General features: G+C 41.3%; 1 protein-coding gene across 1 annotated transcript; it reads left to right on the top strand.

Moving 5' to 3' along the window:
- The first annotated feature begins 116 nt into the window (after window positions 1-116).
- On the top strand, window positions 117-10,741 carry LOC121625277. Its single transcript, XM_041963367.1, has 10 exons — window positions 117-579; window positions 681-1,358; window positions 1,772-2,533; window positions 3,924-4,157; window positions 4,240-4,437; window positions 6,904-6,933; window positions 7,037-7,714; window positions 8,162-8,914; window positions 9,645-9,878; window positions 9,957-10,741. Exons 1-10 carry the CDS (start codon window positions 555-557, stop codon window positions 10,124-10,126), a joined length of 3,762 nt encoding a protein of 1,253 aa, XP_041819301.1. The 5' UTR covers window positions 117-554; the 3' UTR covers window positions 10,127-10,741.
- The last annotated feature ends 15,765 nt before the right edge of the window (window positions 10,742-26,506 follow it).

The following is a 26,506-nucleotide window of genomic DNA, read 5'->3' as shown; positions in this document are numbered from 1 at the left end:
AATGCATGGCAAGTAGGTTCAAGATACTGTATCTCCCGTTTCCTGTGTTTGAGGAGCGATGGCTGAAGTGTCCTTTAAATGAGGAGTGGGTGATAAGATGGACAACAAATTAAAGTGTCTAAGTAGAATTTTACTCCACCACAAGATTTGCATTTTCTGTTTCTCTGCTCACGTATTAAGATGTTTCCTTTAGTTTGTTATCTGTCTGTCTGAATAGTGTGCACTGTCGTAAGTTTTCACTTTCATTCCCTCTGTTAAGATGCATATAACCCAGGAGTGTATGGACATTTTTCCTCATTGTACAAATGGAGGAAACAAACACGTTGAAACAAGTTAGCAGGTGTAAGTTACCGGCACAGCACGGAACACAGAAATGTGGCTCTAAACAGGTTGTGCAACTCATCTGATCTCTTCTGCATTGAAATATGCTGTTGGGCTTGGTAGTAGAGGATGAAAAAAACACAGTGTGAGCTACACAACAATCAGTGGTCACACCGTCAACAAGGCATAAAGGCCATAGAAGCGATATATGTTGATTATATTCTTCAGAAAAGATGAAGAAAGCTCCATCTGCCAAAGGTGAGTCCATAAAGTAACTCTCAGGCAATTAAATAATTATTTATCAACAGTCTTCAAGCATATTTTTCATGTTAATATCTGTCTCACTTTCGCTCTGTCAGAGCTCAATGCTGTGCTTGTGGGATCAAACAGCTCCCGAAAATATCTGGTTGGAAACATCATCCTGGGAAAACAGGCATTTGATCAAGGAGTTTTAACATGCAGTTGTGAGAGGGGAGAGGGAGAAGTGTGCGGGCGCAACGTCACGTTGGTCAAAGCCCCCGGGTGGCTGAGAGGATACGACCTCTGCAACACACCCGAACTGTTCAAGACAGAAGCAATTCTCTGCGTCACGCCTGGACTGCATGGTTTTATCCTGGTGATTAATGCAGAACAATCGTTCAAGAACGTGTACAAGAAGGCAACAAAGGAGCATTTGCAATACTGTTTTGGTGACAAAGTGTGGGATCACACGATAGTGGTCTTCAGCCACAGAGGCCACCTGGGACACAAATCTATCGAGGATTACATCAGGAGGGAAGGGGCTCCTCTCCAGTCGCTTCTTGAGGCCTGCGGTAACAGACACCACGTTCTTTGCGATGATGGCACAGACAACGAGGGGAAGGTCAAAGAACTGTTGGAGAAGATCGACGCCATGGTGGCGGAAAAAGGTTGTTATGAAAATGACAGCACGCTGATGCAAAATGCTGAGTTGAAGAGGAAGGAAGTGGACAAAAAAGCTGAGGCGCTACACCTGCAGTCACAACAACAAAGGGAAAAACTCCAAAAGCTCATAACAGGTGAGTTGACTTTGTGAGTATATAAATGTATGTTTAAAGAAAGAATTAGTGGGCTTTATTTTTGTGCTTTTGGCCATGATTCCTATTGGGAAAATTGCAAACCCCTGGTTAGCCAAACCTATTTGGAAAAGCAAACAGAGGCAAAAGGTAAATTATTACTGAAACTGTCTGTTGTAAACATCAACCACACTGCACAGACTGACTTTCTAGAACTGATTTGAGCGTGGAGGTTAATTCTTGACCTTTTGGGAATAGTATAATTAACGATAAAATGACGTAATCTCAAAGTTTTCAGCCACATCTACTCACAGTTTAGACCTTTTGACTTTACATTAATAAGACAGAAATTGAAATGAGGACCAAAACTCAGATTCCTTTAAAAGTACCCTTTTTTCTAATTGCTGTTATTACAGAGCCAACACGCAACCTGAGAATCTTGATGGTTGGATGTGTGTTTTCCGGGAAGAGTGCCAGTGGGAACAGTATTTTGAGTGCTGAGGTGTTTCAGTCTGGGGACAGGACAGTGACTGCCTTAAAGCAAAGCGGCGAGGTGAAAGGAAGAGAGGTCGCCGTCGTGGACACGCCTGGATGGTGGAAATTCTTCCCAGCGACGTTTACCCCTCTTCATTTTAAGTTTGAGATTTTAAAAGGGGTTTCTCTGTGCTCACCATCACCAAATGTGATCTTGCTGGCAGTGCCGCTTGACACATCGTTTACCGATGAGCAAAGACGAATCACCGAGGGCAACATGAAGCTACTTGGACAGGGAGTGTGGAGACATGTCATCGTGCTGTTTACATTCGGTGACACTTTGGGGAACAAAACTATTGAGCAACACATTGAAAGTGAAGGAAAGCCTCTCCGTTGGCTCATTGAGAAATGTGGAAACAGGTATCATGTCCTTAACAATATGAGTGAAGCAGACCAGGTAACAGAGCTGCTGGAGAAGATGGACGAGATGGTGGCGGGAAACAGCTCTTTTTACCTCGGTGCTGACCCTGATGAAGATGATCCACAACCTCAAGAAGACACAAGTGACGGATCAATTGAAAACAAAGATGAGAACAAAGATGAGAACGTCGAGGAGATCACAGAGCAACTTACCATCGAATGGGATCGCAGAAATTGGGAAAAACACCACAGTCTTAAAGGCAGCCTGGGACTTCCACCATTGAGTAAGTATCCAAAGACATGAACAGATTTTTAAACACATCATGATTGCAATGGAACAGAATAAACTATTGTCCTACTTGGATCATTAACATAACACCAATATATTGTATTTACAAGACCTGATACAGTTAAAATCTCCCAGCGTTGGGGAATTTTATGCCGTGTGTTCATTTCATGGATCCCTTGTATATCTTGTTGTCTACCAGAGGTGTTCTGATCATTATTATGATTTGCTTTATATTTGGAGCTTAAACACAGGCTGCAGACAGGGGTTGTGTCTGAAATCGCTTTCTGTTTATGATATAGCGTTATATATATTTTCTATGGCTGCCCCCTAAGCAACAGAAAATCAACGAATGTGCAGATTTGGAAAAATCAGTCAGCTATTCTCTGAAGTGTGTTCTTTCATTTGGCATTTCTTCATCTAAGGTCGTACAACGTAGAAATGTTGGGTTATAGTGTGTTTCTCCCATCTCCCATAGACTTCAATATGACAGGCATCAAAGTCTGGCACCAAGGGCAGCATCAGAACATCGGTATAATGAACCTTCTCCTTTTAGAGCTTCCTTCTTTAGTAACGCCGCCCCCTAAACGTTGATGATTCAAATCATCAGACAAGACGCTCCCCAGCTTGGCTCGAATTTTGTCCATCAAATCACTTTTTCCTTTAGCTGCGTCACTGCCCACAGAGCGACACAGAATAACAGCACAGCCGACTCTAAACTTTTTCGAAACTGAGTCGTGTCTCAAAATTAGCTGACCAAAAAAAACGGCGAGCCGTTCTGTTCTCCGCTCAGTGTCGGCTGCTGCACTAGATGTTAGTCAGTGAAACACGCTGGTACCACCTCCTCTACCATTCAGTATAATTGACTTTTTGACTGACAGTCGCTGTGAGGAGCAGCAGGAGAGATGCTAGATGCTATTTTGTAACTGAACTACGACTAGTGTGCACACTTTCTGTTCGTGACTGCACAGATGATGAACAAATAATTTTACGGGTTAAAAATGCGAATCATGTAGTTGTTGTAATAGTTTAGTTTGGTGCAGGTGTTCTGGAGGTGCGATGGACTATTGATCTATATTTCAGAATTGTAGGTGAGGGGTATTGAAGAAAAAAAACTCAGCAATACTGTTTTATGTAAATTAAAAAAATATATATAGAAAAATATCTAGATTTAGGCATTAATGAGAAACTAGTAGAAATGGTCAACTGTCACTTTCAAGGTCATGACTGATCAAGTTCAAGTTGACAGAAGTAGTTTTCTTCACTGGTTTAAATGGCCATTGCCCTCTAGTGTATCAATGCATCTATGTATTACATGATATTGCAGCAGTATCTTAAATCAGATCATCCCTTATACAACTTACCTGATAATTGTATTTTCTGACCAGTGAGTGAAGACGAGATCAACTCTGAGGGTTCAGAGAGAAAGGAAGAACAACTGGAGCACCGACATGAAGATGCCCAGTTTCAGACCTGTTTTGGTCTTGAAGCAGGAAGTGAAGATGATGCAGGATCTGGCCCTCTGAACAGATGGAGGATCCTGCTGGAGAGGGAGTGGAGCAGACGAGAAGCGGCCATGGATATGGCTTCTTGGAGATATTTCAACAATCCCGTCTATGCAGGTGAATAAATCAAATGTCTCTGTGCAAGTAACTTCACTTTTGTACAGCTTTAACATTCTGATTCTTTGTTTCCACCCTGCAGCCACATCTGAGCCAGATAATGATCAGCTGCTGAAATCGAGAGAAAAAGTAACAATGTGGATGGAAGCCCAACAAACAACATCTGGGTATGGGACAGCCTCTAACACCAGCTATAAATCGGAGAAAGAGTATAAAAATGACAAAGGAAGCACCAACAGGCGGGACAGCACTAAAGAGGAGGAAGAAACCCTCACAGATGAAATTTAATTTAACTTCAGACACCTTTCTGCTTCGTAAAGTCTGGCTCTGTCATCCAGATTGCTAAACAAAAACTGCTCACTATGCTCTGAACACATGATACAACAAGTCGACTACAGGTAGGCTGCAGAAAGACACTACTGCAGACTGACGCTCGCTGCCAAATCATGAACCTGGAAAACCCACATACAATAACCCCTTAACGCCAATTGTCGCGAATTCACATCATACTGCTTTAATCCACATTGCAGCCGAATAGCGCATGCATTCCTCTAATGCCAGTTTGTGCATATTCAACACACACCTAGGAACCTTTTGCAAGCACTGGTTTCTCGTCGGACCGGTCAAAGTGACAACTACATCCGTTGTGTTGTTGTTAGTGGCTGTTGTGATGAAATAAATGAATTTTGAATACACAAAAAAGATGTTTTTACTGCATTTAAGCATTGAAAAAGTGGACATATACTGTTTGTTTGAACCCTATTGTAGTTAGTGCTATAATGTAAATAGTTGTAAACAATTTTGTGGCTTATAGATAGATAGAATCAGGTAGAATCATTCAGGGAAATTATTAACCAGATTATGCTCCATATCACATCCTGAATATGATTAAAACTAGGATAAGTCAGAACAGCTTTTAATGATCACATAAAAGTAATAACTTACAGGTGACATGACACAGAACAAGTAGAGTGAAGTTGAATGAATAAAATAAAAAATATTACAAAACTATAATAAATGTTCAGAAATGCTATAGTTCCGTTTATTCCATTAGCAATATTTTTTTAAATACCCCCGTTTTTTTGTATAGAATGTACATATATATATAGCTGACTTTTTTATTTTGTATTTTGAATGTTTTATTCCCTTCTATGTCTCCTTTTCTATTCATGCTACTAATACTGCTGTCTGCAACAACCAAATTTCCCCAGTGGGGGATTAATAAAGTTATATCTTATCTTATCTTATAATGAAAAGAAAGATCAGCATAGACGAATCTACAGCACCAAGGCGGCCAAAAACAGCCCTGACTTTGAGATCTTCTTTGTTATGTGAAGTTGGTAACACTAGCCAACCTACTGCACTAATGACTGATGAGGCTGCGTTTGTTCATGCAGAGCTAAAGTCGCTCTACATGTGGCCAGATGCTAAATGACACCCTCGAACCAACACTAAAACAACCTGGTGAACACTGAAGTAGTTGGTAAAACTGGTGCAATTCAACTATGTTCCAAGCTCTTAAAAGTCCAGGAGCTGGCCAAACCTCTCCAGTGGAGCACCTTCACAGAGGAAACAGCAGATTACTCCTAAGTATCAGTTTTCTCTTCAGAACCTCTGTACCACACATTGAGCCGTCTGTAAAGAGCAGCAGCTTAGCAAGTGACACTTTGAATGATATGCTGACAACAGTGAAAATGACTTAATAAAGTCTGATGTAACCACTGTTAAAAATATTGCAAAGCTGTTCTTTCAATGGTTGTCTGTCATTGTTTTTTGTGGCTACCTTTATCTAGCTGTTTATGATCTCGTTCAACTGTGCTGTTGGTTTGCATGTTGAGGTGGTGAAGGCAGTGTATGATGTGAAAAAAAAATACAAACAAAAAATACAGTTCGAGCTTGAAATGCTCTTATTATGGTAATAAACTGTCAACGATGCAGCAAAATCTGTCTGTCTTTGTTTTTTTTTTATCTGGGCAAATCAATTGATTATTGTAACTTATCCACTTATCCTACACTGGGCACACGCTGCATATAAATCAGAAGTGTAATATGGCAGGTTATTGATACTGATCACATATTATAGTAGTAGAGAAAGTGAAGTATTTACTGACATGGCTAGATTTGACTTTAAACTAATGCTGGGGATGTTTGAAAACATGCAGCGAAGCATGTGCTGCAGAGGGAATGTGGAAATATGCAAAATTGCATGTTCTCTGTACAGCTGGCTGACAGCCGTTTAGCACAGATTCTTATAGGTACCATATTTTAAGCTTAAAACAGCAAATTTCACCAGCACCTTTGTTAGTTTTAAGTTTCACTCCCTCTGTTAAGACAGAAAGAATAGACAAAAGAACTTGTAATCAAGGGGTAAGGCATTAGCCCTATTAACTACTGCTTTCATGATAGACTTGTCAAATTTGAGGACGTGACTATGATGCACCACACCCCTGACATGTTGCCCTCAGTGTACAAATGGAGGAAACAAAAAGGTTGAAAACAGATAGCAGGTGTAAGTTACCGGCACACAACACAGAACACAGAAATGTGGCTCTAAACAGGTTGTGCCACTCATCTTATCTCTGCATTAAAATATGCTGTTGGGCTTGGTAGTAGAGGATGAAGGAGGGAGTTGCCGCGACAAAAAAAACACAGTGTGAGCTACACAACAATCAGTGCTCACACCGTCATCAAGACATGAAGGAGATGAAACCCTTTTGAAGCAGTTTATGTTAATTATACTCTTCAGAAAAGATGAAGAAAGCTCCATCTGCCAAAGGTGAGTCCATAAAGTAACTCTCAGGCAATGAAATAATTATTTATCAACAGTCTTCAAGCATATTTTTCATGTTAATATCTCTGTCTCACTTTCGTTCTGTCAGAGCTCAATGCTGTGCTTGTGGGATCAAACAGCTCCCAAAAATATCTGGTTGGAAACATCATCCTGGGAAAACAGGCATTTGATCAAGGAGATGTAACATGCAGTTGTGAGAGGGGAGAGGGAGAAGTGTGCGGGCGCAACGTCACGTTGGTCAAAGCCCCCGGGTGGCTGAGAGGATACGACCTCTGCAACACACCCGAACTGTTCAAGACAGAAGCAATTCTCTGCGTCACGCCTGGACTGCATGGTTTTATCCTGGTGATTAATGCAGAACAATCGTTCAAGAACGTGTACAAGAAGGCAACGAAGGAGCATTTGCAACACTGTTTTGGTGACAAAGTGTGGGATCACACGATAGTGGTCTTCAGCCACAGAGGCCACCTGGGCCACAAATCCATTGAGGATTACATCAGGAGGGAAGGGGCTCCTCTCCAGTCGCTTCTTGAGGCCTGCGGTAACAGACACCACGTTCTTTGCGATGATGGCACAGACAACGAAGGGAAGGTCAAAGAACTGTTGGAGAAGATCGACGCCATGGTGGCGGAAAAAGGTTGTTATGAAAATGACAGCACGCTGATGCAAAATGCTGAGTTGAAGAGGAAGGAAGTGGACAAAAAAGCTGAAGAGTTACTCCTGCAGTCACAACAACAAAGGGAGCAACTCCAAAATCTCATAACAGGTGAGTTGACTTTGTTGAGTATATAAATGTATGTTTAAAAGAATTACTGGGTTTTATTTCCGTAGTTTTGGCCATGATTCCTATTGGTAATTGCGGAGATCAGACAGATCGGAAACAAACTCATAAACAACAGCCTAGCATGTGCCTGAGCAGCTAACGTACGTTTTATTTCTCCCTTTCATTACCATCAAAATTAATCTGATTTGGCATCAAAATGAATCTTGATGTCTCACTTTACCTGATAGCATCAGACCACCAGACCAGACCACCAAAACACAGCAGGAGTTAACGGCACTGTGATCGTTAGATCTGACACAGTGCGGAGACAAAAAGTTGTGTTGTCTGATCCCGGCATTAAGGAGACCTTTTGACCAAAACTCCAAAAATAATACCCACATTGTAATAAAGAAGAAGCTTTCTTTAAAAAGTACCCTTTTTTCCTAATAGCTACAGAGCCAACACGCACCCTGAGAATCTTGATGGTCGGGTGGGTGTTTTCCGGGAAGAGTGCCAGTGGGAACAGTATTTTGAGTGCTGAGGTGTTTCAGTCTGGGGACAGGACAGTGACTGCCTTAAAGCAAAGCGGCGAGGTGAAAGGAAGAGAGGTCGCCATCGTGGACACGCCTGGATGGTGGAAATTCTTCCCAGCGACATTTACCCCTTTTCATTTGAAGGCTGAGATTTTAAAAGGGGTTTCTCTCTGCTCACCAAATGTGATTTTGCTGGCAGTGCCGCTTGACACATCGTTTACCGATGAGCAAAGACGAATCATGGAGGGCAACATGAGGCTACTTGGACAGAGAGTGTGGAGACATGTCATCGTGCTGTTTACATTCGGTAATACTTTGAGAGACAAAACTATTGAGCAACACATTGAAAGTGAAGGAAAGCCTCTCCGTTGGCTCATTCAGAAATGTGGAAACAGGTATCATGTCCTTAACAATATGAGTGCAGCTGATGGACAGGTAACAGAGCTGCTGGAGAAGATGGAGGAGATGGTGGCGGGAAATAGCTCTTTTTACCTCAGTGCTGACCCTGATGAAGATGATCCACAACCTCAGGAAGACACAAGTGACGGATCAACTGAAAACAAAGATGAGAACACTGAGGAGATCACAGAGCAACTTACCATCGAATGGGATCGCAGGAATTGGGAAAAATACCATAGTTGTAAAGGAAGCATGTCATTACCACCAGTCAGTAAGTATCCAAAGACATGAACAGATATTTCTAAACAAACATCTCCATGCATCTCCCATAGACTTCAATAGAACTGGCACCAAAGTCTGGCACCAAGGGGAGCATCAGAATGTTAGTCTTATGACATAATGACACTTCCCTCTTTCAGAGTTTCCTTATTTAGTAGGGCTGCCCCCTAAATGTTGTTGATTGGAATCGTCAGTCAAGACACCAATCAGAGGCAGAGTCGGGCGGGTCATCTCTCACTACAGTAGGATTTGTAATTTAGCGACCCAGTCGGACCTCTAGTTGCAGGTAGCCTACTTGTAATAGCTTTTTTCAGGTTTCTGATTGGCCAACATGGCTTTAGGATTAGGGTTCTATTGTCGCCTCTTGGTTTGGCGTGCCTTTGACAGCGCCTCAGGTGTGACCCTTGTGTTGTGCATGTCGGGCCACTGACAACCTAAATTGAAGCAAAAAGATTTATAATGTTATGTATTATGTCTGTCATTTTCCCTGCTGTGACAAATCAAGCTGCAATTACAAATTAGTTTTAAATGGAAACTAGTAGATACAGTTGTTTGTTTCACATTACGAATGATCAAGTTGTGGAAGTAGTTTTCTTCACTGGTTTAAATGGCCATTGACCTCTAGTGTATCAATGCATCTATGCATTACATGATATTGCAGCAGTATCTTAAATCAGATCATCCCTTATACAACTTACCTGATAATTGTATTTTCTGATCAGTGAGTGAAGACGAGATCAACTCTGAGGGTTCAGAAAGAGAGGAAGAACAACTGGAGCACCGACATGAAGATGCCCAGTTTCAAAGCCGTTATGGTCTTGAAGCGGGAAGTGAAGATGATGCAAGATTTGGCTCAATGAACAGATGGAGGATCCTGCTGGAGAGGGAGTGGAGCAGACGGGAAGTGGCCATGGAACAGGCTTCTTGGAGATATTGCTATAATCAAGTCTATGCAGGTGAATAAATCAAATGTCTCTGTGCAAGTGACTTCTTGTACAGCTTTAACATTCTGATTCTTTGTTTCCATCCTGCAGCCACATCTGAGCCAGATAATGATCAGCTGCTGAAATCGAGAGAAAAAGTGACAATGTGGATGGAAGCCCAACAAACAACATCTGGGTATGGGACAGCCTCTAACACCAGCTATAAATCTGACAAAGAGAACAAAACTGACAAAAGAAGCACTTCAAGTATGTCCGTTTGATGGGTATGCACGAGCCCGGTGCATGTCGCTCTAATCGTGGCTGAATGCTAAATGACACGCTCAGACAATAAATTTAAATGGTTTACTTTGAAGAAACATGAAAAGAACCTGAACACTACAGCAACTGGTAAACCTGGTGCAATTTAGCTATGTCCCAAGCACTTAAAAGTCCAGGAGCTGCCCAAACCACAACAGATGATAAGAAGACTAAACACACTCTCTTCAATCAGTCAGAGAAAGCCTCAGAAAAAAGAAAAACTGAATATAAAAAACGTCCAAAACATTGTTTTTTGTGGCTATTTTTATCTAGCTATTTATTTGAATCATTTTAATTTTAAATAAATACTATTTAATGAACAATATTTTAATTAATCTGTACTGTAGGATTCCATGTTGAGGTGGTGGAGGCAGTGTATGATGTGATTAGGAGGTTGAATACTTGCAACATGCTTCTTAGTGATGTGTATGCCTGTCTGCATGGTTGCATTTACTGAAATAAAGATGCGTCCTCCAATCCGCTTTGAAGCCCAATAATGAAGTACAATCTTGGAATGCTATGTTATGTTATTACAACAATAAAGCTGGATCACATTTTCAGATGCAGTGTTTTATTCCAATTACTGTTCAAACTAAGGTCAAGGTAAACATCATCAAGGGGAAATTCATGTGGTCAAACACACCTCATGCACTAGCAAACACACACAGACACACAAACAACAAAATATCTTGAGCAATGCTAGCGTATACATGTATAATCTGAATATACAGTTTCAATACACAATATACACAGTCAAAATACCCACAAACAAAGTAGTCTAAGTGTATAGTATTGCCTTGTTGATGTGGGCACAAATGATTTGCTGTACCTTGTTCTATTAGTCTTAAGATTCTGGTGTTTGACTCCCTCTGAATTTTTGGTGGAGAGGATGGGTGGGATTATTGAAGATCTGATTAGCATTTTTTTAAGCAAGGTTGTTTTACAGCTGTGTTGCAGACACCTGATCCTATTTGCTGTCTCAATCTCGCACTGCAATAAGGCATGATTATTTTCGAAGGTGGTGATGAGGTGGAAGGACTGAACCCTCTGCAGAACTGATTTGTGGAACATCTGGCAGACGGGCCAGTCAGAGGACAGTCTATTTTAAAGTGAGTCAGTTCTCTAAGAAAGATCTCTGATGTAGTTTCATCGTGTTCATAGATATTTTTAATCATAACCAGCAAAATTGGGGGATAATCGTGTCTTTGCAAAATTCAGTCACAAACAAATTCTAGAACTTTTCGTTTGTGGTGGGATGTGATCTGATCTGCAGTTTGAGCAAACAGCTTCCGTAGCCAAGTTCATTTTGCATGCTGGGATGCAGCTGAGTGAAATCAACAGGTGATAGCAGCAAGACAGAGAATGAATCGAGGTTTGACTTAAAGGATAACTTTCGTTTTTTACAACCTGGACTTTATTTGTAGCATTAAATGCGACCATTTAGACACCCAGACAACTTTGGTGGCATTTGGAGTCGTTTTAAAGAAATTAGCCCCAGAAGAGCGGCGCGTATATCCGTATAATGCGAGTAATTGGGGCACCCGTGCGTAGCCTCTATAAACGCATAATCTGCGGCGAAACTCCTTCATATTCCAACATTTTGTTATGATATGCTGGCGCTATTCCCCTCTGAGCCCGTGGTGGCATGTTACCAACATCCAGTGTCTCTAGACAACTACTTCTGACGTGGATGACGTCATTTTCGAGCGCCGCGAGCAACCAGCCACAACACGGCTAACTCTGCGGCGGTCGGCTAGTTTAGCTGTAGTTTGCGACTGTTATTTTTCACAAAATGGATGAATATTTTTCCGACTCTGAGGTGGTGGACGATGACTTTTGTAACCCATGTTAAAATATCATATAAATAAAAATAAATAGTAAATAAAAGCTGCATAAATAAGTTTAAAAAAAAGTTTAAAGTGATTCATAAAATGTCAATTCATCATCAGAGTTAATTAAAAATGTTAATTCAGCAATCATTTAATGTTTAGGATTAAAAGTCTGTAGACAGAAAATAATGTCGCTCCCCTTTAAGGGACCAGCGACATAGACGCAGCACCTCAGTGACGCTGCAGCAGAGACCTGAGGGAGAGAGCAGAGGAAACGAGAGGTGATCAATTAACAGAAAAAGTAGAGAAAAAGTCGATAAAACAGTCGCGAAAACAACTTATCTGGTCGGGAACTGACGGGGATTTTTGTGAGAACTAAGCCACATCGGTTTTGGTGAGTTTTGTCTTTATTTTCATGCATTTTCTTACTTCTTTTTTTTTCCCTTTTTGGCGGAGAGTTAACGCTAAAACGCTGTTTAGAAAGTAATGCTCCGTCATAAACTGTTTACCCGTTAATATTCTGTGTTTATGGAGAATGTGAATAATTTATGTGTGTGAATTGAAGATTTAAAAAAGAGCTTTATTGTGTTCATGGCCTGTTACACAGGTCAGGTTTTTTGCTCGGTCGGAGCAAGGATTGGTCTGCCATGTGCAGGCGTGCACATCCACAGACGGGATTCAAGATGGCGAGCCAGACCCAGACCTTGAACTCATCTCCTCCATCGCATCATTGAGGAAATCCTCTGTGTGTGGTAACTCACTGCCAGAGCGGTAGGAGTGTCAGGAACTAATTTGAACTGAACTGAACAGAACTGAGAACTGATTGAACTATTTTTTTTGGACTGAATCGAACTGAAACTTTCCATTGAACTGAACACTTGAACTCACATTTGGATTTGAACTTATATTTGAAGTGTCAAAACTTTTTATTTTCATATGTTCACATTTTGAATGTGATTTGAATAACTGTGGTGCACTTTGATTTTCTTGGGTTTTGAAAGTATTTTCTTACCTGTAAAAGAAAAAAGGGTTAACTCAGGAAGAAAAATAGGAATCCTAAAATAGGTACAACCTAGGAAAAAGAGACTGGTCTAATTAAATTAGATTAGCTTTATTAAAAAAAACTAGGTGAACCAAAGAACAAAAACAAAGAGTGAAATATATGTATTTTTTATTTATACTTACCTCATTTTTGGGAACCTGCAGGGTATTTTTGGTTCTATGTATTGTGTTTTATATGTGTGTTTGCATTCAGTAAATTGCCGGCCTTTTCTACTAAAAGCAACGGTCTCTGGTGTAATTATTTTTGCTCCCCACTCCTTAGAGCCTAGAACTGGTCCAGTGGCGCAGTTAGTGGTGTGATACCGGTGCTACACTTTGTTTATGATGGACGTCCTTACCGTTTTGAGCCTGAGTACGCGGAAGAGGAGCTCGTTGAAAGGAGGACGCGGAGGCAGAGAAAGGAACAGCTGGCCAAACAACAACAAACGGCTGCGCGTCCACGAGTAGACGGTAACTGGTGGTGTTCTTGTGGACAATGTTCATCGATGACAACATGCCACCACGGGCTCAGAGGGGAATAACACCAGCATATCATAACAAAATATTTGAATATGAATGAGTTTCACCGCAGATTATGCGTTTATAGAGGCTACGCACGGGTGCCCCAATTACTCGCATTATACGGATATACGCGCCGCTCTTCTGGGGCTAATTTCTTCAAAACGACTCCAAATGCCACCAAAGTTGTCTGGGTGTTTAAATGGTCGTATTTAATGCTACAAATAAAGTCCAGGTTGTAAAAAACGAAAGTTATCCTTTAAACTAGCATGGAAGTACATCACCTTCTTGACAAATGGACCTTTATCAGAACCTTCTTCTGCCCCTGGCAACTCACTAACATTTTAGATGACTGTCATCCTGTATCACTCCATAGACCGATGTGGAGAAATTAAAGTCTGGAGAATGGCAGCAAGTCATGCAGCACTTCACTGCTTCTCCTGTGTTTTTTGCAACACAAATCTCAATCCCAAATTGTCACATACAGACACTCGGTTAGGACCCCTCCGCATCACTATTTCAAGCACTGGGTACACCTTTCACATCATTTTTCAATGTGCAGGGCTGTGTGGTCAAGTTAGCAAAAAAAAAAAAAATACAACATTGGGTTACACTTTGAAAATAAAGCTTGCTGAGGACAATAATAAAACATGTGGTAACATGTCTTCATTTACAAAAGAAATCAAACATCACCTTTGGTTTCACACGGGACATGAACACTGGTCTCCTGGGTGAAGGTCCGGCACTTGACCAATCCATCACCCTGACCCTCCTCTTGAGTGGACTTTTCTCATTCTTTTATTACATCATTTGATGCGTTGGGAGAGAGAACGGGCGTCTACAGAAGTCTATCAGACGACCCTGCACGTTGAAAAATTACACTGCAGGCGTACCCAGTGCCTTAAAAAGTGACGCCAAGGGGTCCTGACCAAGAGTCATCAGCGTCAGCGATTGTTGAGTTGGGTCGGTTTACAGTATTTACCCTCTCTGCTGGCACACATTACTCAAAGCTGCAACTCACACTCAATATATGAGTAATGACGATGAGGAAGAAGCAGGAGGTGGAAGGTATTTGCCATTATAGTAGCAGTTTGACTTACAAAGATGAACTGTCGAAATACACAAAGACAACAGACTGATCAGGAAAATCGGCACACTCACGTGGTGACAAGAATGCATGTTACCACCATTACCACAGTTACATTTGCATAAATGTATACATCCTGTACAAGCAAGAGACCGCTTCTTTGACAGCTCAAGGCCAGAAGAGTGATTTAATAGTAGTTTTGCTTTTGAATTCCTAATAATATAAATAACATATCTACTCTCATAAATCATAAAATCCTGTGGTTGGTCTGCTCTGCTGTCAAACCACACCGTCCAACTGAGATTTACACCAGCTCACACTAAAAGGGTGAACCCACCACAGTCTGTGTAACCCGAACTAAACAGGTTAGCACTCTAGACATCCGACGACAACACTCCAGCGCCTCAAACCAGCCACACAACACGGCTGCATATGACAGCACTGCATGCATTAACAGCCTCAGCACTGTCAAAATGTCCATACACTCCAATATAACTACTTTGATAAATTAAAATTGTCAGAAGAATACGATGAAAAACAGAAGATCAAACAGTTGTCTCCACCTCCAAGTGTACTTTTAAGAGGAATTACCACATAATGTGGTAAATATTAACGCTTAACACAAACAAGTTATAAGTATCACAGAGGGTCAAGAAGTTCAGAGAGGCAGAAATGTGGAGAGGAGCATTGATGAAGAGTTGGCAATGTGTACTTGAATCCTACCGAGGACCGTGAGCCCATCAGCAGGACCGTCAAAGGGGATTAGGAAGACAAGGGATTACCAACAGAATGGCAAAATGGGATCTCTGTTTGTTTCAATGGACATTAATCCAGAGTTAAACCCTCTACATCCCTGAGTTCACAGAGAGACAGGCATTGATATATATTAGAAACACACAGTTAATCAGTTTAAGAGTTATGACCATTTTTCATTAGTGTTTATTTTTATTTCAATTTTCAAATTTCGCTTTCACTTCAGCTCGGTTTCAGCTAGTTTCCAGAGAGGGTTTTCTTTGGTCTTATATGCGCACACACATAAAAGACCAACTGGTGTGTCTTTAAAAACGGACACAGAAAAAAAGAAGCTGGAAGATAATAAAGGAAGGAGTCAAAGTTAAAAAAAAAGAAGACAAAGAGGAGGATACCGGTGATAAAGGTTTCTATGTGTACGACATCTGTTCCCTCTGTGCTCAGTCTGAAGCATTTTGTGATCGGGCAGGCTACAGCATTCCTCGACCCGTTGCTCATTATCATTGTCTGTCATGGTGTTTTTGTTGCTGTTGTTGTTGCTACATGCACACATCTGCATGTGGGCTCACACTGAGTCATGATATCACATCTTAAACACATCTGAACCTCAGTGCTTGAAGTGGAAGAAAAATAAGTGCTCCCTTTTTCACATTATCATCCCTTATAAAAAAAAATCCTGACATGTAGACGTTCTGCAGTGAATAAAAGACAGCAGGAGATTTTGTTAATTATTCTAAAAGAAAATAATATGTTTATTCATCAAAGGCTCCAGCAGGTCTTGGAGTCATCTTGTCCTATATCAAATTGTAGCATGTCCCTAATGTCTGCCAATCATCAGTTAGCTGACACCACTATCGTGTTTCAAAATGAGAGGAGCTATTTCAGATGCTGCGAGTAAGTTTCTGAAAGTAAAAGTGTCCATTTTCCCACCGACAATGCTACATGACTCACAGTTGGAGGAGTTCAAGGCTTGTATCAGCATGAATCTCTCCTGGCAAGATACGAGCCTGTGAACGGGGAAATTCTGTGTGGTGGGGGGAAGTTAATGATTACAACTTGAATCAGTTTACTTTTGGATTCTGTGCCAATTAATTGGGATTAATTGGGCAATTTTGGTGACGTCTTAGTTTACAAATTTAACTACCAAAGCATTTTTTAATTCACCAGCACTCTGATTTGCATCTCTGATCATCTCCTCTACAGCACCAGCACCTGAAGCTCATGGGTATTGTAGCATTAAGACCCATTCATCATGGCAAAACGATGGACAAATATAAAGAAGACTTAACAATGGATTGTTTGATCAGTTCACTCAATCATCTATCTGGCATTACACAAAACATTTTCGCTCATCTAGCCTTCAGCAGTGTGTACGAACGGCATGCAATCTGTACTTAGTGGTGACAGGTAACAGGTGAATGAAAGCATCAATCACTGTGATTTCACCTTGAATGGATCCATGCAGACTCGACAGGTGAACCTGACCATCAATCAGTCTGACTCAACCCAACATAGATATACATGAAGCTCAAAGTGACACGTTGCGATGCATTAAAACGCTGAAGCTTACCAATTAGTCAGACATTTTCAATAAAAACGACATAAAATGTACAAAAACATTCCTCAGCTCTCTCATCGGTCATTGAACAGATCAAACCAATAGTTGGGGATCAGATATTCCAGCATCTAACAAGGGATCATTATAACTTCCAACATACAGCATTTGTACACACTGATGAAGGCCAGACGGCTGAAAAGGTTTTGGTTGTTGCCTCACAGACGACTAAGTCAACTGATTAAATGATGCATTGTTGATCTATTCTTTTTTTTTTACACATATATTTAGGATAACACACCAGCTGGACAGAGCACAGTGGCAACCTTATGAATAAAATGATGGACAAAAACTTTTGAGTACAGAACGAATGGAAAAAAACACCAGCAACTTCCTGCTGTCCTAACATGTGAGGAAGTTATGGGAGGTGGAAATACAGCATTCCTTTAAGCAACACTTGGACTGTGTCTGCACTCTTGTCAGATGCGTTTGATAACATCGCTGGCTGCTGTAGCCGTAGCCAGAGCATTTTTTGATGGACAGGCTCTTTGCTGATAGGAGCAGAGCTAACGTAAGCTTGATTTTGTAAACCCCGGCATGCATTTAGAAGTGGTTGGGCAGCATTTGAATCTTGATAGCAGGAGTTCTCAAACTTATTTCTTGAAGGTCCACATCTGAGTCTAAACACTGATAAGGCCTGCAATAGCCAATATTTTTTTCATGATACGTTACAGCAAAAAACTTGTCTGTTGTCTGTTTAACTGAGTCCTTTTTATTTTATTTTGTTTATAAGAAGAGACAAAATCTGCCAGTGCAGAAAGAATATTCAAGCCTGTTTTTAATTAACTTGTTTCAAGTATTGTCTTAGTGTTAATTTTTTATATTTATAGCATAGCAAACTTCCTTATTCTTATCCTTTCAAGATACAGAAATTCTAATGTGCATCTTTATGCAAATTAAACAATAAAATCTTCCCTGCAATGCATAGACTGTATAAAACATGGACGTAGTCTCTGTGACGTCATTCACAGGTTTCTGCAGCTATTCTGAAATTCAGTAATGGTGGCGCTGACCGTCACCATCTTGGCTCCCAGCTAATCCAAAATAAGCAAAGAGGTTAAGCTTGGGTGGAGCTCAGGCAGATCAAATGACATCGTATGTATGGTATATTACAGAATTATACAATGTCCATAACTGTATGTCTGCACAACCTGCAGTTGTAATCAGTATGTCGCAAAAATGTCTAGCCAGTGTTTTCCCACGATATCGGGCATGTGCAAGAGAATAGACGATGGAAGAAAGACAGCCTCAGATGAAGAAGAAAGTCCTCTTTGTGCTCAGTCAGACGATAATAGGTCAGCAGTGTTTCTGGTGAGTCTGTCTGTCTCCTTCTTCTGGTCACTACACAAAGCTTGTGACCACAGGTCAAATCAAGTTTATTATTAAAGCCCAAACACTATAAATAATGTCTGAAAGGGCTTTACAGATCCACAGCAGCAATGACCCAGAGGCAAACTTTCTAAGAACACAAGAGAAATTTCAGGGTAAATAATGAAGAAACCTTGGGAAAGGCAGTTCAATAAGAGATCCAGTTCAGCAGGGGGGGGTTGTGAGTCAGAAAACGGTGTTAAAAAACAAAAAAGTTTTACAGAAGCTGAGAGCAGCCGCTGATGCAGCACAAAATGTAGTTCTTTCAAGAAAACAAGATGATTATCATGTTTGCTAATTATCTCGAGATAATTAAAGTAACAATCTCCAAGAAGTTCATTAAAATAAATGTTTGGTCACTACCTATCGGCAAATTAGGTGATTGAACCAATGTCTGATGAAAGTATTGCAATATGTAGATATTTGTATGAACTGGGTGTCTGTGGTGATTTTCCCTGAAAAAGAAATGCTGAATTAAGATGCTGAAAATGCAAATTAACCTTTTTACTGTTGCAGCTTCACAACAAAAACATTGAATTGGCTAAACACGGGTTGACTTTTATTATGAAAACTAGGAAATGCATTGTGTTTGGTTAGGTTTCAGCACAACGAAAACACCGTTTGGGTAAACACTGACCACTTTGTTAAGGTCTGGGGAGCATTGTCATCATGGTTACAATAACAAACATCTGGTTAAGGGTATAGAACAACGGTGTTGTCTGGTGTCTGTGATGAAAGTCTGGCGTTTTGCTGACCTGTCCATCCACCTGACCTCCTCCCTACACTGAGTTTGTCACTCTATCTCCTCCCTTGCGAGTTCCTCGCTTGCTTTCGCCATAATTGATACAACCACAAGAGGGCTCACTTGAACAGAAACATAGTTTGTTTTAAATGCCGTGCTGAAAATGACAGTTTCTGTCGTTTTCTTGGGAGGATACTCTTGAGGAAAATGGAATTTCTCTCATCTATTAAGATTCAGAGCTTTATTTGACAGCAGTGAAATACTTCGGTGGCAGTGAAGTCAATTTATGTAACTGTAATGCAGTATCTTTTTAACCTCAAACATTAATCAGTCTGCTCCTCAAATATTTGTATAAATCAAATGTGTGCTTGGTTTGTCCACAGATGTGCCTGAACCAAACAATCAATTACACTTAAAGGGGTTCTACAAATGCGATTGAAGGCTTTGATTCTGTCAAAGCTGCGTTTGCACATTTTCAAATAAATGATTGCTGCAGAGCAAATAAGAGCTGATGCTTTGGCAGATGATTGATTTGTTCCATTGGAAACATTAAATCACATTTGAGGGGAGTGGTGTAATGTTGCAATCCCAGAACAGATCTCAACAAGGACCCTTTGAGTTTTAACTCTGTAGGGCGAAACCTAAGAAACTCAACACGATGGGCAGAGTGGAGAATATCTGCTAAAATGTCTGCTTTGGTTGATTAAAGGGTGTGCGGAGTGCATGTCGTTGATTGTAAGAAAATTTCAACACTGCTGAGGGAGATGATAACACGCTCATCAAGTCATTTTCTACACTGACAAGCAGTGTGGAAGATAGCACAGCATTATGTTTGTGTGTTCATGTCCACACACACACACACACACGCACACACACACAGTACTGACTTGGAGGACGGCAGTGAATGAAACAGAGGACATCACTTAATAACAACATGACGGCTGATGTGTCTTCATTTGATGGAGTTACCACAAAAAAGCATCTGGCTGCCCTGCGTACGCCTCACATAAAAGGCAAACAGATTAGATTAAAATGGCATACAACAGATTAAAATGGCACAGCGGGGGAAGTGATTTCATACAGCTGGCAGATGAGATGAACGAGAGCATGTCAAAACTGACAAACAGCAAGTTGGACTCTTTCGCTGCGTGTATGTGTGTCTATAAAAACAGGAGATTAGGCGAGAGAGACTGAGTGAGGGAGAGAAGAAAAGTAATCATCAGGTTTTGGAGTGGTGTGTGGGAGGGCGGGAGTAGTTTTTAAAATAAAAATGAAAGAAAAAATTGACTTTCATTGACTTTGGCAGGGAAAAAATGATAACATGTCAAAAGGGACACAGATTTTGCCAAAAGAGGCTGTGCCAGATAAGCCTGTCTGCTCCCGACTGACCCTTGAAGTGAAGCATTCACATCATGGCATTGTGGGTAGGAAGCGTAACGGAGGAGCAAGAGGGGGTGGATAGCACACCCGCATCCAAACATTATTTTGAGACACTGAGAGACTGTTCTTTACTGAAACATCTGACAGCGAAAGAACAAAAAGGATATACGTTAGATCCAAATAAGAGTTTGCCATCTGAACATTCAGTACACGCACAGCAGTGTTTACAGTACAGTGTTTGTACAGTGCTGTCAGGTGTAACAGGTATTTAAAAAATTCCCATTCTCACTCTGAAGACACATTGCACTGTGGCTCCAAACTAGCATTGCAACTAGTGATTACTGTCATGATCCGTGCTTGTCACGTCTGATTTATGTTGAAGGTTTTCTTTTTGTTCATTCACGATCCGTGTTTGTCACGCCTGTTTTATGTTGAAGATTCACCTTTTGTGTTGTCATAGCCTGTTTTTCTCACGTCCTGTTTTATTTTGAAGGTTCACGTTTTGTTGCTTCTTTTGCTTTACTTCCTGTATTTTCCCACCTTTGTGATTGACTGATTTGTTTCACCTGTGTGTCATTAGTTGTCCTCCCTTGTGTACTTAAGTCCGTGTCTTCCCCTCAGTCTTTGTCAGGTCCATGTCTGAGAAACCTTGTCTTTGCCCTAGGCCATAGTGGGTGTTTTCTTATGTGTTGTTCATGTCCAGGCCACGTTCATTTAGATGTTTTCAAGTCTTGTCTTTGCCTTTGATTCCCTCCCATGTCATGCCACTTGAAAGTGTTCTTTAGTCTTCATCAAATCAAATCAAACTTTATTTATATAGCACTTTTCATCCATTTAAAATGCAACACAAAGTGCTTCACAAGATGAAAGAATACAACAACAGAGAGAATAAAAGCATAATATGACAGACAATATCCCACTTCCAGATATACACACATGCGCTCACACAAACACTCACAAAACACACACATACATATACACACACATTCACACACAGTGCTGAGACATGGCAGGGCACTGAGGAACCATGTGAGGAAACACCTATGGGAGCCATCCACACTGGGAAGCGCCACAGCCTGCGGCCACCGGGAGCGCCGCCACAGAGACTACCCAGACGCCGATGGACAGGGGCAGACTCCGCACTTAATGCAGAGCCACCCAAGTCCCTCGGGCCCAGGCGGACTCCAAGCAACGGCCCCCGTGGGCAGACCGGGCATACACCCCAGTGTGGAGGCCCCCACATGAGGAAACACTGAAGCTAAAAATTAAAAGACTAAAGAAAAAATAAATAAATAGATAAATAACCAAATAAATTAAAGATAAAAGCAGGTATAATGCACAAAAATTAAAAGCTTTAAGAAAGTTAAAAATGTAGAGGAAAAATAGACGGTTTTAAAGGTTCACGTTTTGTTGCTTCTTTTGCTTTACTTCCTGCGCGTTTGTGATTGACTGATTTGTTTCACCTGTGTGTCATTAGTTGTCCTCCCTTGTGTATTTAAGTGCATGTCTTCCCCTCTTTGTCAGGTCGATGTCTGAGAAACCTTGTCTTTGCCCTAGGCCATAGTGGGTATTTTCCTTTGTGTTGTTCATGTCCAGGCCACACAAGTGTTTTCAAGTCTTGTCTTTGCCTATGATTCCTTCCCATGTCATGCCACTTGAAAGTGTTCTTTAGTCTTGTCTTTGTCTGTGAATCTTTGCCTTGCCCGATGTCAACTGAGTGTTCTTCTAGTGTTGTCTGTGTTACCTTGCCGTGCCTCGTACCTTGTGAGTGTTTGTCTCTGTTCTTGTCCATGTCACGTTTCATGTTAAATGTTTTCTAGTATTGTCTTTGTTTCCTCGCCATGCCACGATTCTTGTGTTTGTCCATTGTTTTCTTGTGTTGTCTTTGTTCCCTTATACCCTTTGTCCCATAGCACCTAGTGTGTTTCACATGTTTTTGAATATTGGTTTGGTTTTCCCTGGACCCTTTCTCATGCTTTAAGTTTTGGATTTCTTTTTCTTCTGGTGGATTTTTGGTTTTGGTCTTTGTTTTTTTCCTTTTGGACTCAAGTTGATCGACACCGTTTTAGACTTACTTTTGGGACTTTTGATTTTGTTTGGATTATTACCTGCCCACCTGTGTTCACCATCACCTTAAACTCATTAGAATTACTCTGGCCCTCCCCCGTGTCTGCATCTGGGTTCAACCTTAGTTCCCCTGAAACCCCACTTCCTGACAATTTCTTTCACAATTAATCATTAACTGATTAGACATTTCAAAATGCAGCGAGTACTCACATCTGAGAAGCTGGAAACAGTTTGCTGTTGGTGTTTCCATGGATGATTAAAGTGCATTGTGTGATAAGCTTATAAGTGATTAATGGAATGGTTGGACATTTTGGGAGTTGGATGAGAAGACTGATACCACTCTCATGTATCAGCAGCTGCTTAACTTAGCCTAGCTTAGCATAAAGACTGGACACTGGGTAAAACAGCTGTGTCAAAATGTAACCGAATCCACCTACAACTCGTCGTATTTTGCGTGATCAATCCGCACACAGACTGAAGAATCAAAACGACATGTTGTGTTATGCATGCAGGACTATTTCTTGGTCAGATGCAATGATTTTTTGTTGTCTTCATTAGTTTGCTGGACAAAAAAATAGTCCAGCAAAAAAAAAAAAAACCCAAAAAACACTCTTTTTTTGTACCAAGATATGTGGTAATTAGTGATCTTTAGATGTTCTGGCAACCTTTGAGCCCGTTTCCAGTGTTTTGCTAAACTAAGCCAATTAGCTCTTGGCTGTAATATTTAATGGACAGGTGAAAGCGGAAATCAGTCTTCTCAATTCTCTCATCAAGAAAGCAAATGAGTGGCATGCGGCATGCAAAGCCTTTTGTACTGCTACAGGGACACCTTATCTCCCTGTGAGCTTATCAGATACGTTGCTAAATTGACTTAGTTAAACCGACAAGTCAGCTCAAAATGTCAAAGATATCAGGGGGTTTGGCTACCAGGTCGAAACAGGAGCTAGGGAGGAATGTTGGGATAGTGGTCCATCTGTGTGGAGATCAGGAGGGATCTAATGTAAACATGGCACACGGAGCCTGTTAAACCTGGTTCACAGGATGCTGCGCTGATGCCCTCGTGTAATCTTTTAATCGTCCACATAAAATTGGCCCAGTATGTGTGGTATGCATGTTACACGCGCACAATCTGGATGGTATCCTGCTGTTCATCCAATTATGACTGTGCCATGGGGGATTAGGATCAGGGTGATTCAGCTGGTCAGCAAAGATGAATGGAAGATGGAAGCAGAAGAGATGAGTTTCTCTTGAAGAGTAGGAAATGCCAACCAAGCATTGAGGACTACAGGAGCCGGCTGTGTCAGTCAGAAAAACACGTGGTCATCTCTACTCATGCTACACATCATTTAACTTCTTCACTTCCCACAAGGAAACAGCAGGGAGTGGGGGTCCCCAAAGGGGAATGCAGACAGCCGGTGGATACTGGGGTGGTGGGGCTTATGAAAGGCTAGGTGAGCAGCAGGGGCGACAGCAGAAGCAGAGTGACAGTGTTGTTGTTGTGCACTGGCGGCTTAAATACAGCACCATGATTACAAGAATATGCTTCCAGGTCTTGCTTCCTTTCAGACGAAGCCTCTTAAGTCTGATCTATACTAGCTGTGAACACAAACTGCAACAGAGGAAGCCATGATTGTACAGCTCATGGGACCAAAGGTGGAAATTATAGGTTTCAGAGGGACCTGGCAGCCTCAGAGCATTTGCTCTCGCTCTGCTATAATGGTGAAATACAGTCACATGTAAATAAATACATAAATACTGCAACCCCACAAAAAATCTGATGATATCACAGCTGGACAAGAGCATCAGTATTGGACGATTCTGAAGAACTTTAAAATCTTGCTTTCTGCAGTATCGGCATGTGGCAACTATGGTATGAGTAAGGTTATGGAGAGATGGTGTCACACTTGTATACTGTGTACAGGAAAACAAGGGCTAGGACCCAAATGGAGAATATGAGGGCACTTCAAATGATTCATTACAAAAATGGCAATGTGCAAAAGACTTAGGGTTAGGGTTGGGAGAGGTCAGGGTCAAAACCAGAGAAGGTAATCCGAACAGGAAAACAAATCCAACATGGAGCAGGCAATAATCCAAAATTCCAAAAACAGGCAAGGTTTGAAAAAACAAAACAATAATCCAAAAACACTGGAAAGGGCTGCAACAGTCAGACAAACTGGCACAGACTGAGGGAACGCACAGACTTAAATGCAATGGGGAGGGAAGGCTAATAAGGGACAGGTGAAACAAATCAACAATCGCAAAGACAGGAAAACACAGGAAGTAAAGCAAACGATGGCACATGAGGAGGACCCTTTCAACATAAAACAGGAAATAAGTAAACTAATACCCAAAACTGACAGGTGGTCCCCCCCAACATCGAGCTGTCAGTGTAACAAGTCATTAACATTGGGTTTCATCTGACAGTTTGGCTCATTAAGTCTGACATTAAAACCTAATATTATCTTTTCTTTCCTTCAGGCAACATTTCAATCGATTGCTCCAGTATTTTACTCATGATGTGCCCTCTGGCTGGAGCTGCTACATGAGTGACAGGGAGCAGTTAAGCTACCTGATCTGGAGGGATAAAGCGGAGCGATATGAGATACTGGAGGAGAGAGATGGAGGGGATGATTGAAGTGGAACACAACATGGAAACAAATAGGGAGGACTGTAAATGCACAGAGTCAGAGGGAATAAGAAAATGACTTAAGAGGCAGAGTGGAAGAGGAAGAGAGACAGGAAGAGTGGAAAATAAGGTGAAAGAATAAATAAAGATACAGAGACAGGCAAAGGAAGAGATCCCTTATGATCACAGGGAGTAGATGGCCTTGGCATTGAGCATAATTGTGACAGATTAAGGGTTAATGTCCGACAGGGAGAGGAATCCTTCCATCTCACACTCACACACACACACACACACACACACACACACACACACACACACACACACACAGAGCGAGAGAGAGCTGCTGGGTTGTGCTGCCGAGGGCTGAAATCAAAAGCGGTGATTTCGATAATAATAATTGTAGTGATTACTGCTTGTTCGCATATCTCCCAGCCATTATTCCCGTGTTGTTTTTCTACTCAACTGCGCAGCCTGCATTAAATCTCTTCAGTCTCGGTCTCTGTCAGCAAGCACAGCTGAGGAGGAGATCTCACAAAGACAAAACGCATCCCTTTGCTCTGGAAACACTGACTGCTGCAGAGAATGTAGTCAAAACTCTGATAGGGAGCTCTGACTTAACCCGTTCTCACTACCAACTTGTCGCTTGGTCAGGACCCCTTGGTGTCACTTTCTGTGGCACTGGGTACCCCTTCAGCGTCCCCTTTTTCAGCATGTAGGGTAGTGTGATAGACTTTTATCGACAGCCTGTTCTCACTCCCAATGCCTCAATTGATGTAGTATAAAGAAAGAAAAGTCCACATACGGAAAAGGTTTGAATGGTTGGATAGATGAAGCACAGGACCAGGGTTTGTGTCCTGTATGAAACCAGTGACGGTCGATTTCTTTTGTAAGAAAAATGCGTGCAACTTAATATGCGCAAGTAACGTATGTAACTAATGTACTTATTTTAAGCCAAATCTTGATCTTTTCCTAAACCTAAACAAGTAGTTTTGTTGCTTAAACCTAACCTAAGTACAACGATGTGTTTAGTATTGTTCTTTTTGACAGTCTAACTTTATGTTGCTCATTTTGCCACCCTATCACAAAGCTAGTATACATTCCAGGACTGTTATATTGGGCTTCATTCCAGTGTACAATGGTTTCTGGTCTTCTGGACACTCAGTGCAAGTCACTGCAGTGTCTACAGAAGTCTACCAAAAAACATCAGTGTGTGGAGCAGAGTGACAAAGAAAAAGAAAACTGAAGGGCTCAATAAGTGACTGAATGAATGAATTGATGAATGGAGGAGAGAATGAATGAAACAGTCTGTGCACGTGCAA

The sequence above is a fragment of the Chelmon rostratus genome, chromosome 21 (genome assembly GCF_017976325.1).
Source record: "Chelmon rostratus isolate fCheRos1 chromosome 21, fCheRos1.pri, whole genome shotgun sequence".
NCBI classification, from domain to species: Eukaryota; Metazoa; Chordata; class Actinopteri; order Chaetodontiformes; family Chaetodontidae; genus Chelmon; species Chelmon rostratus.
Note: the sequence above shows the minus strand (reverse complement) of the source record. Positions and strands in the feature narration are given on the sequence as shown.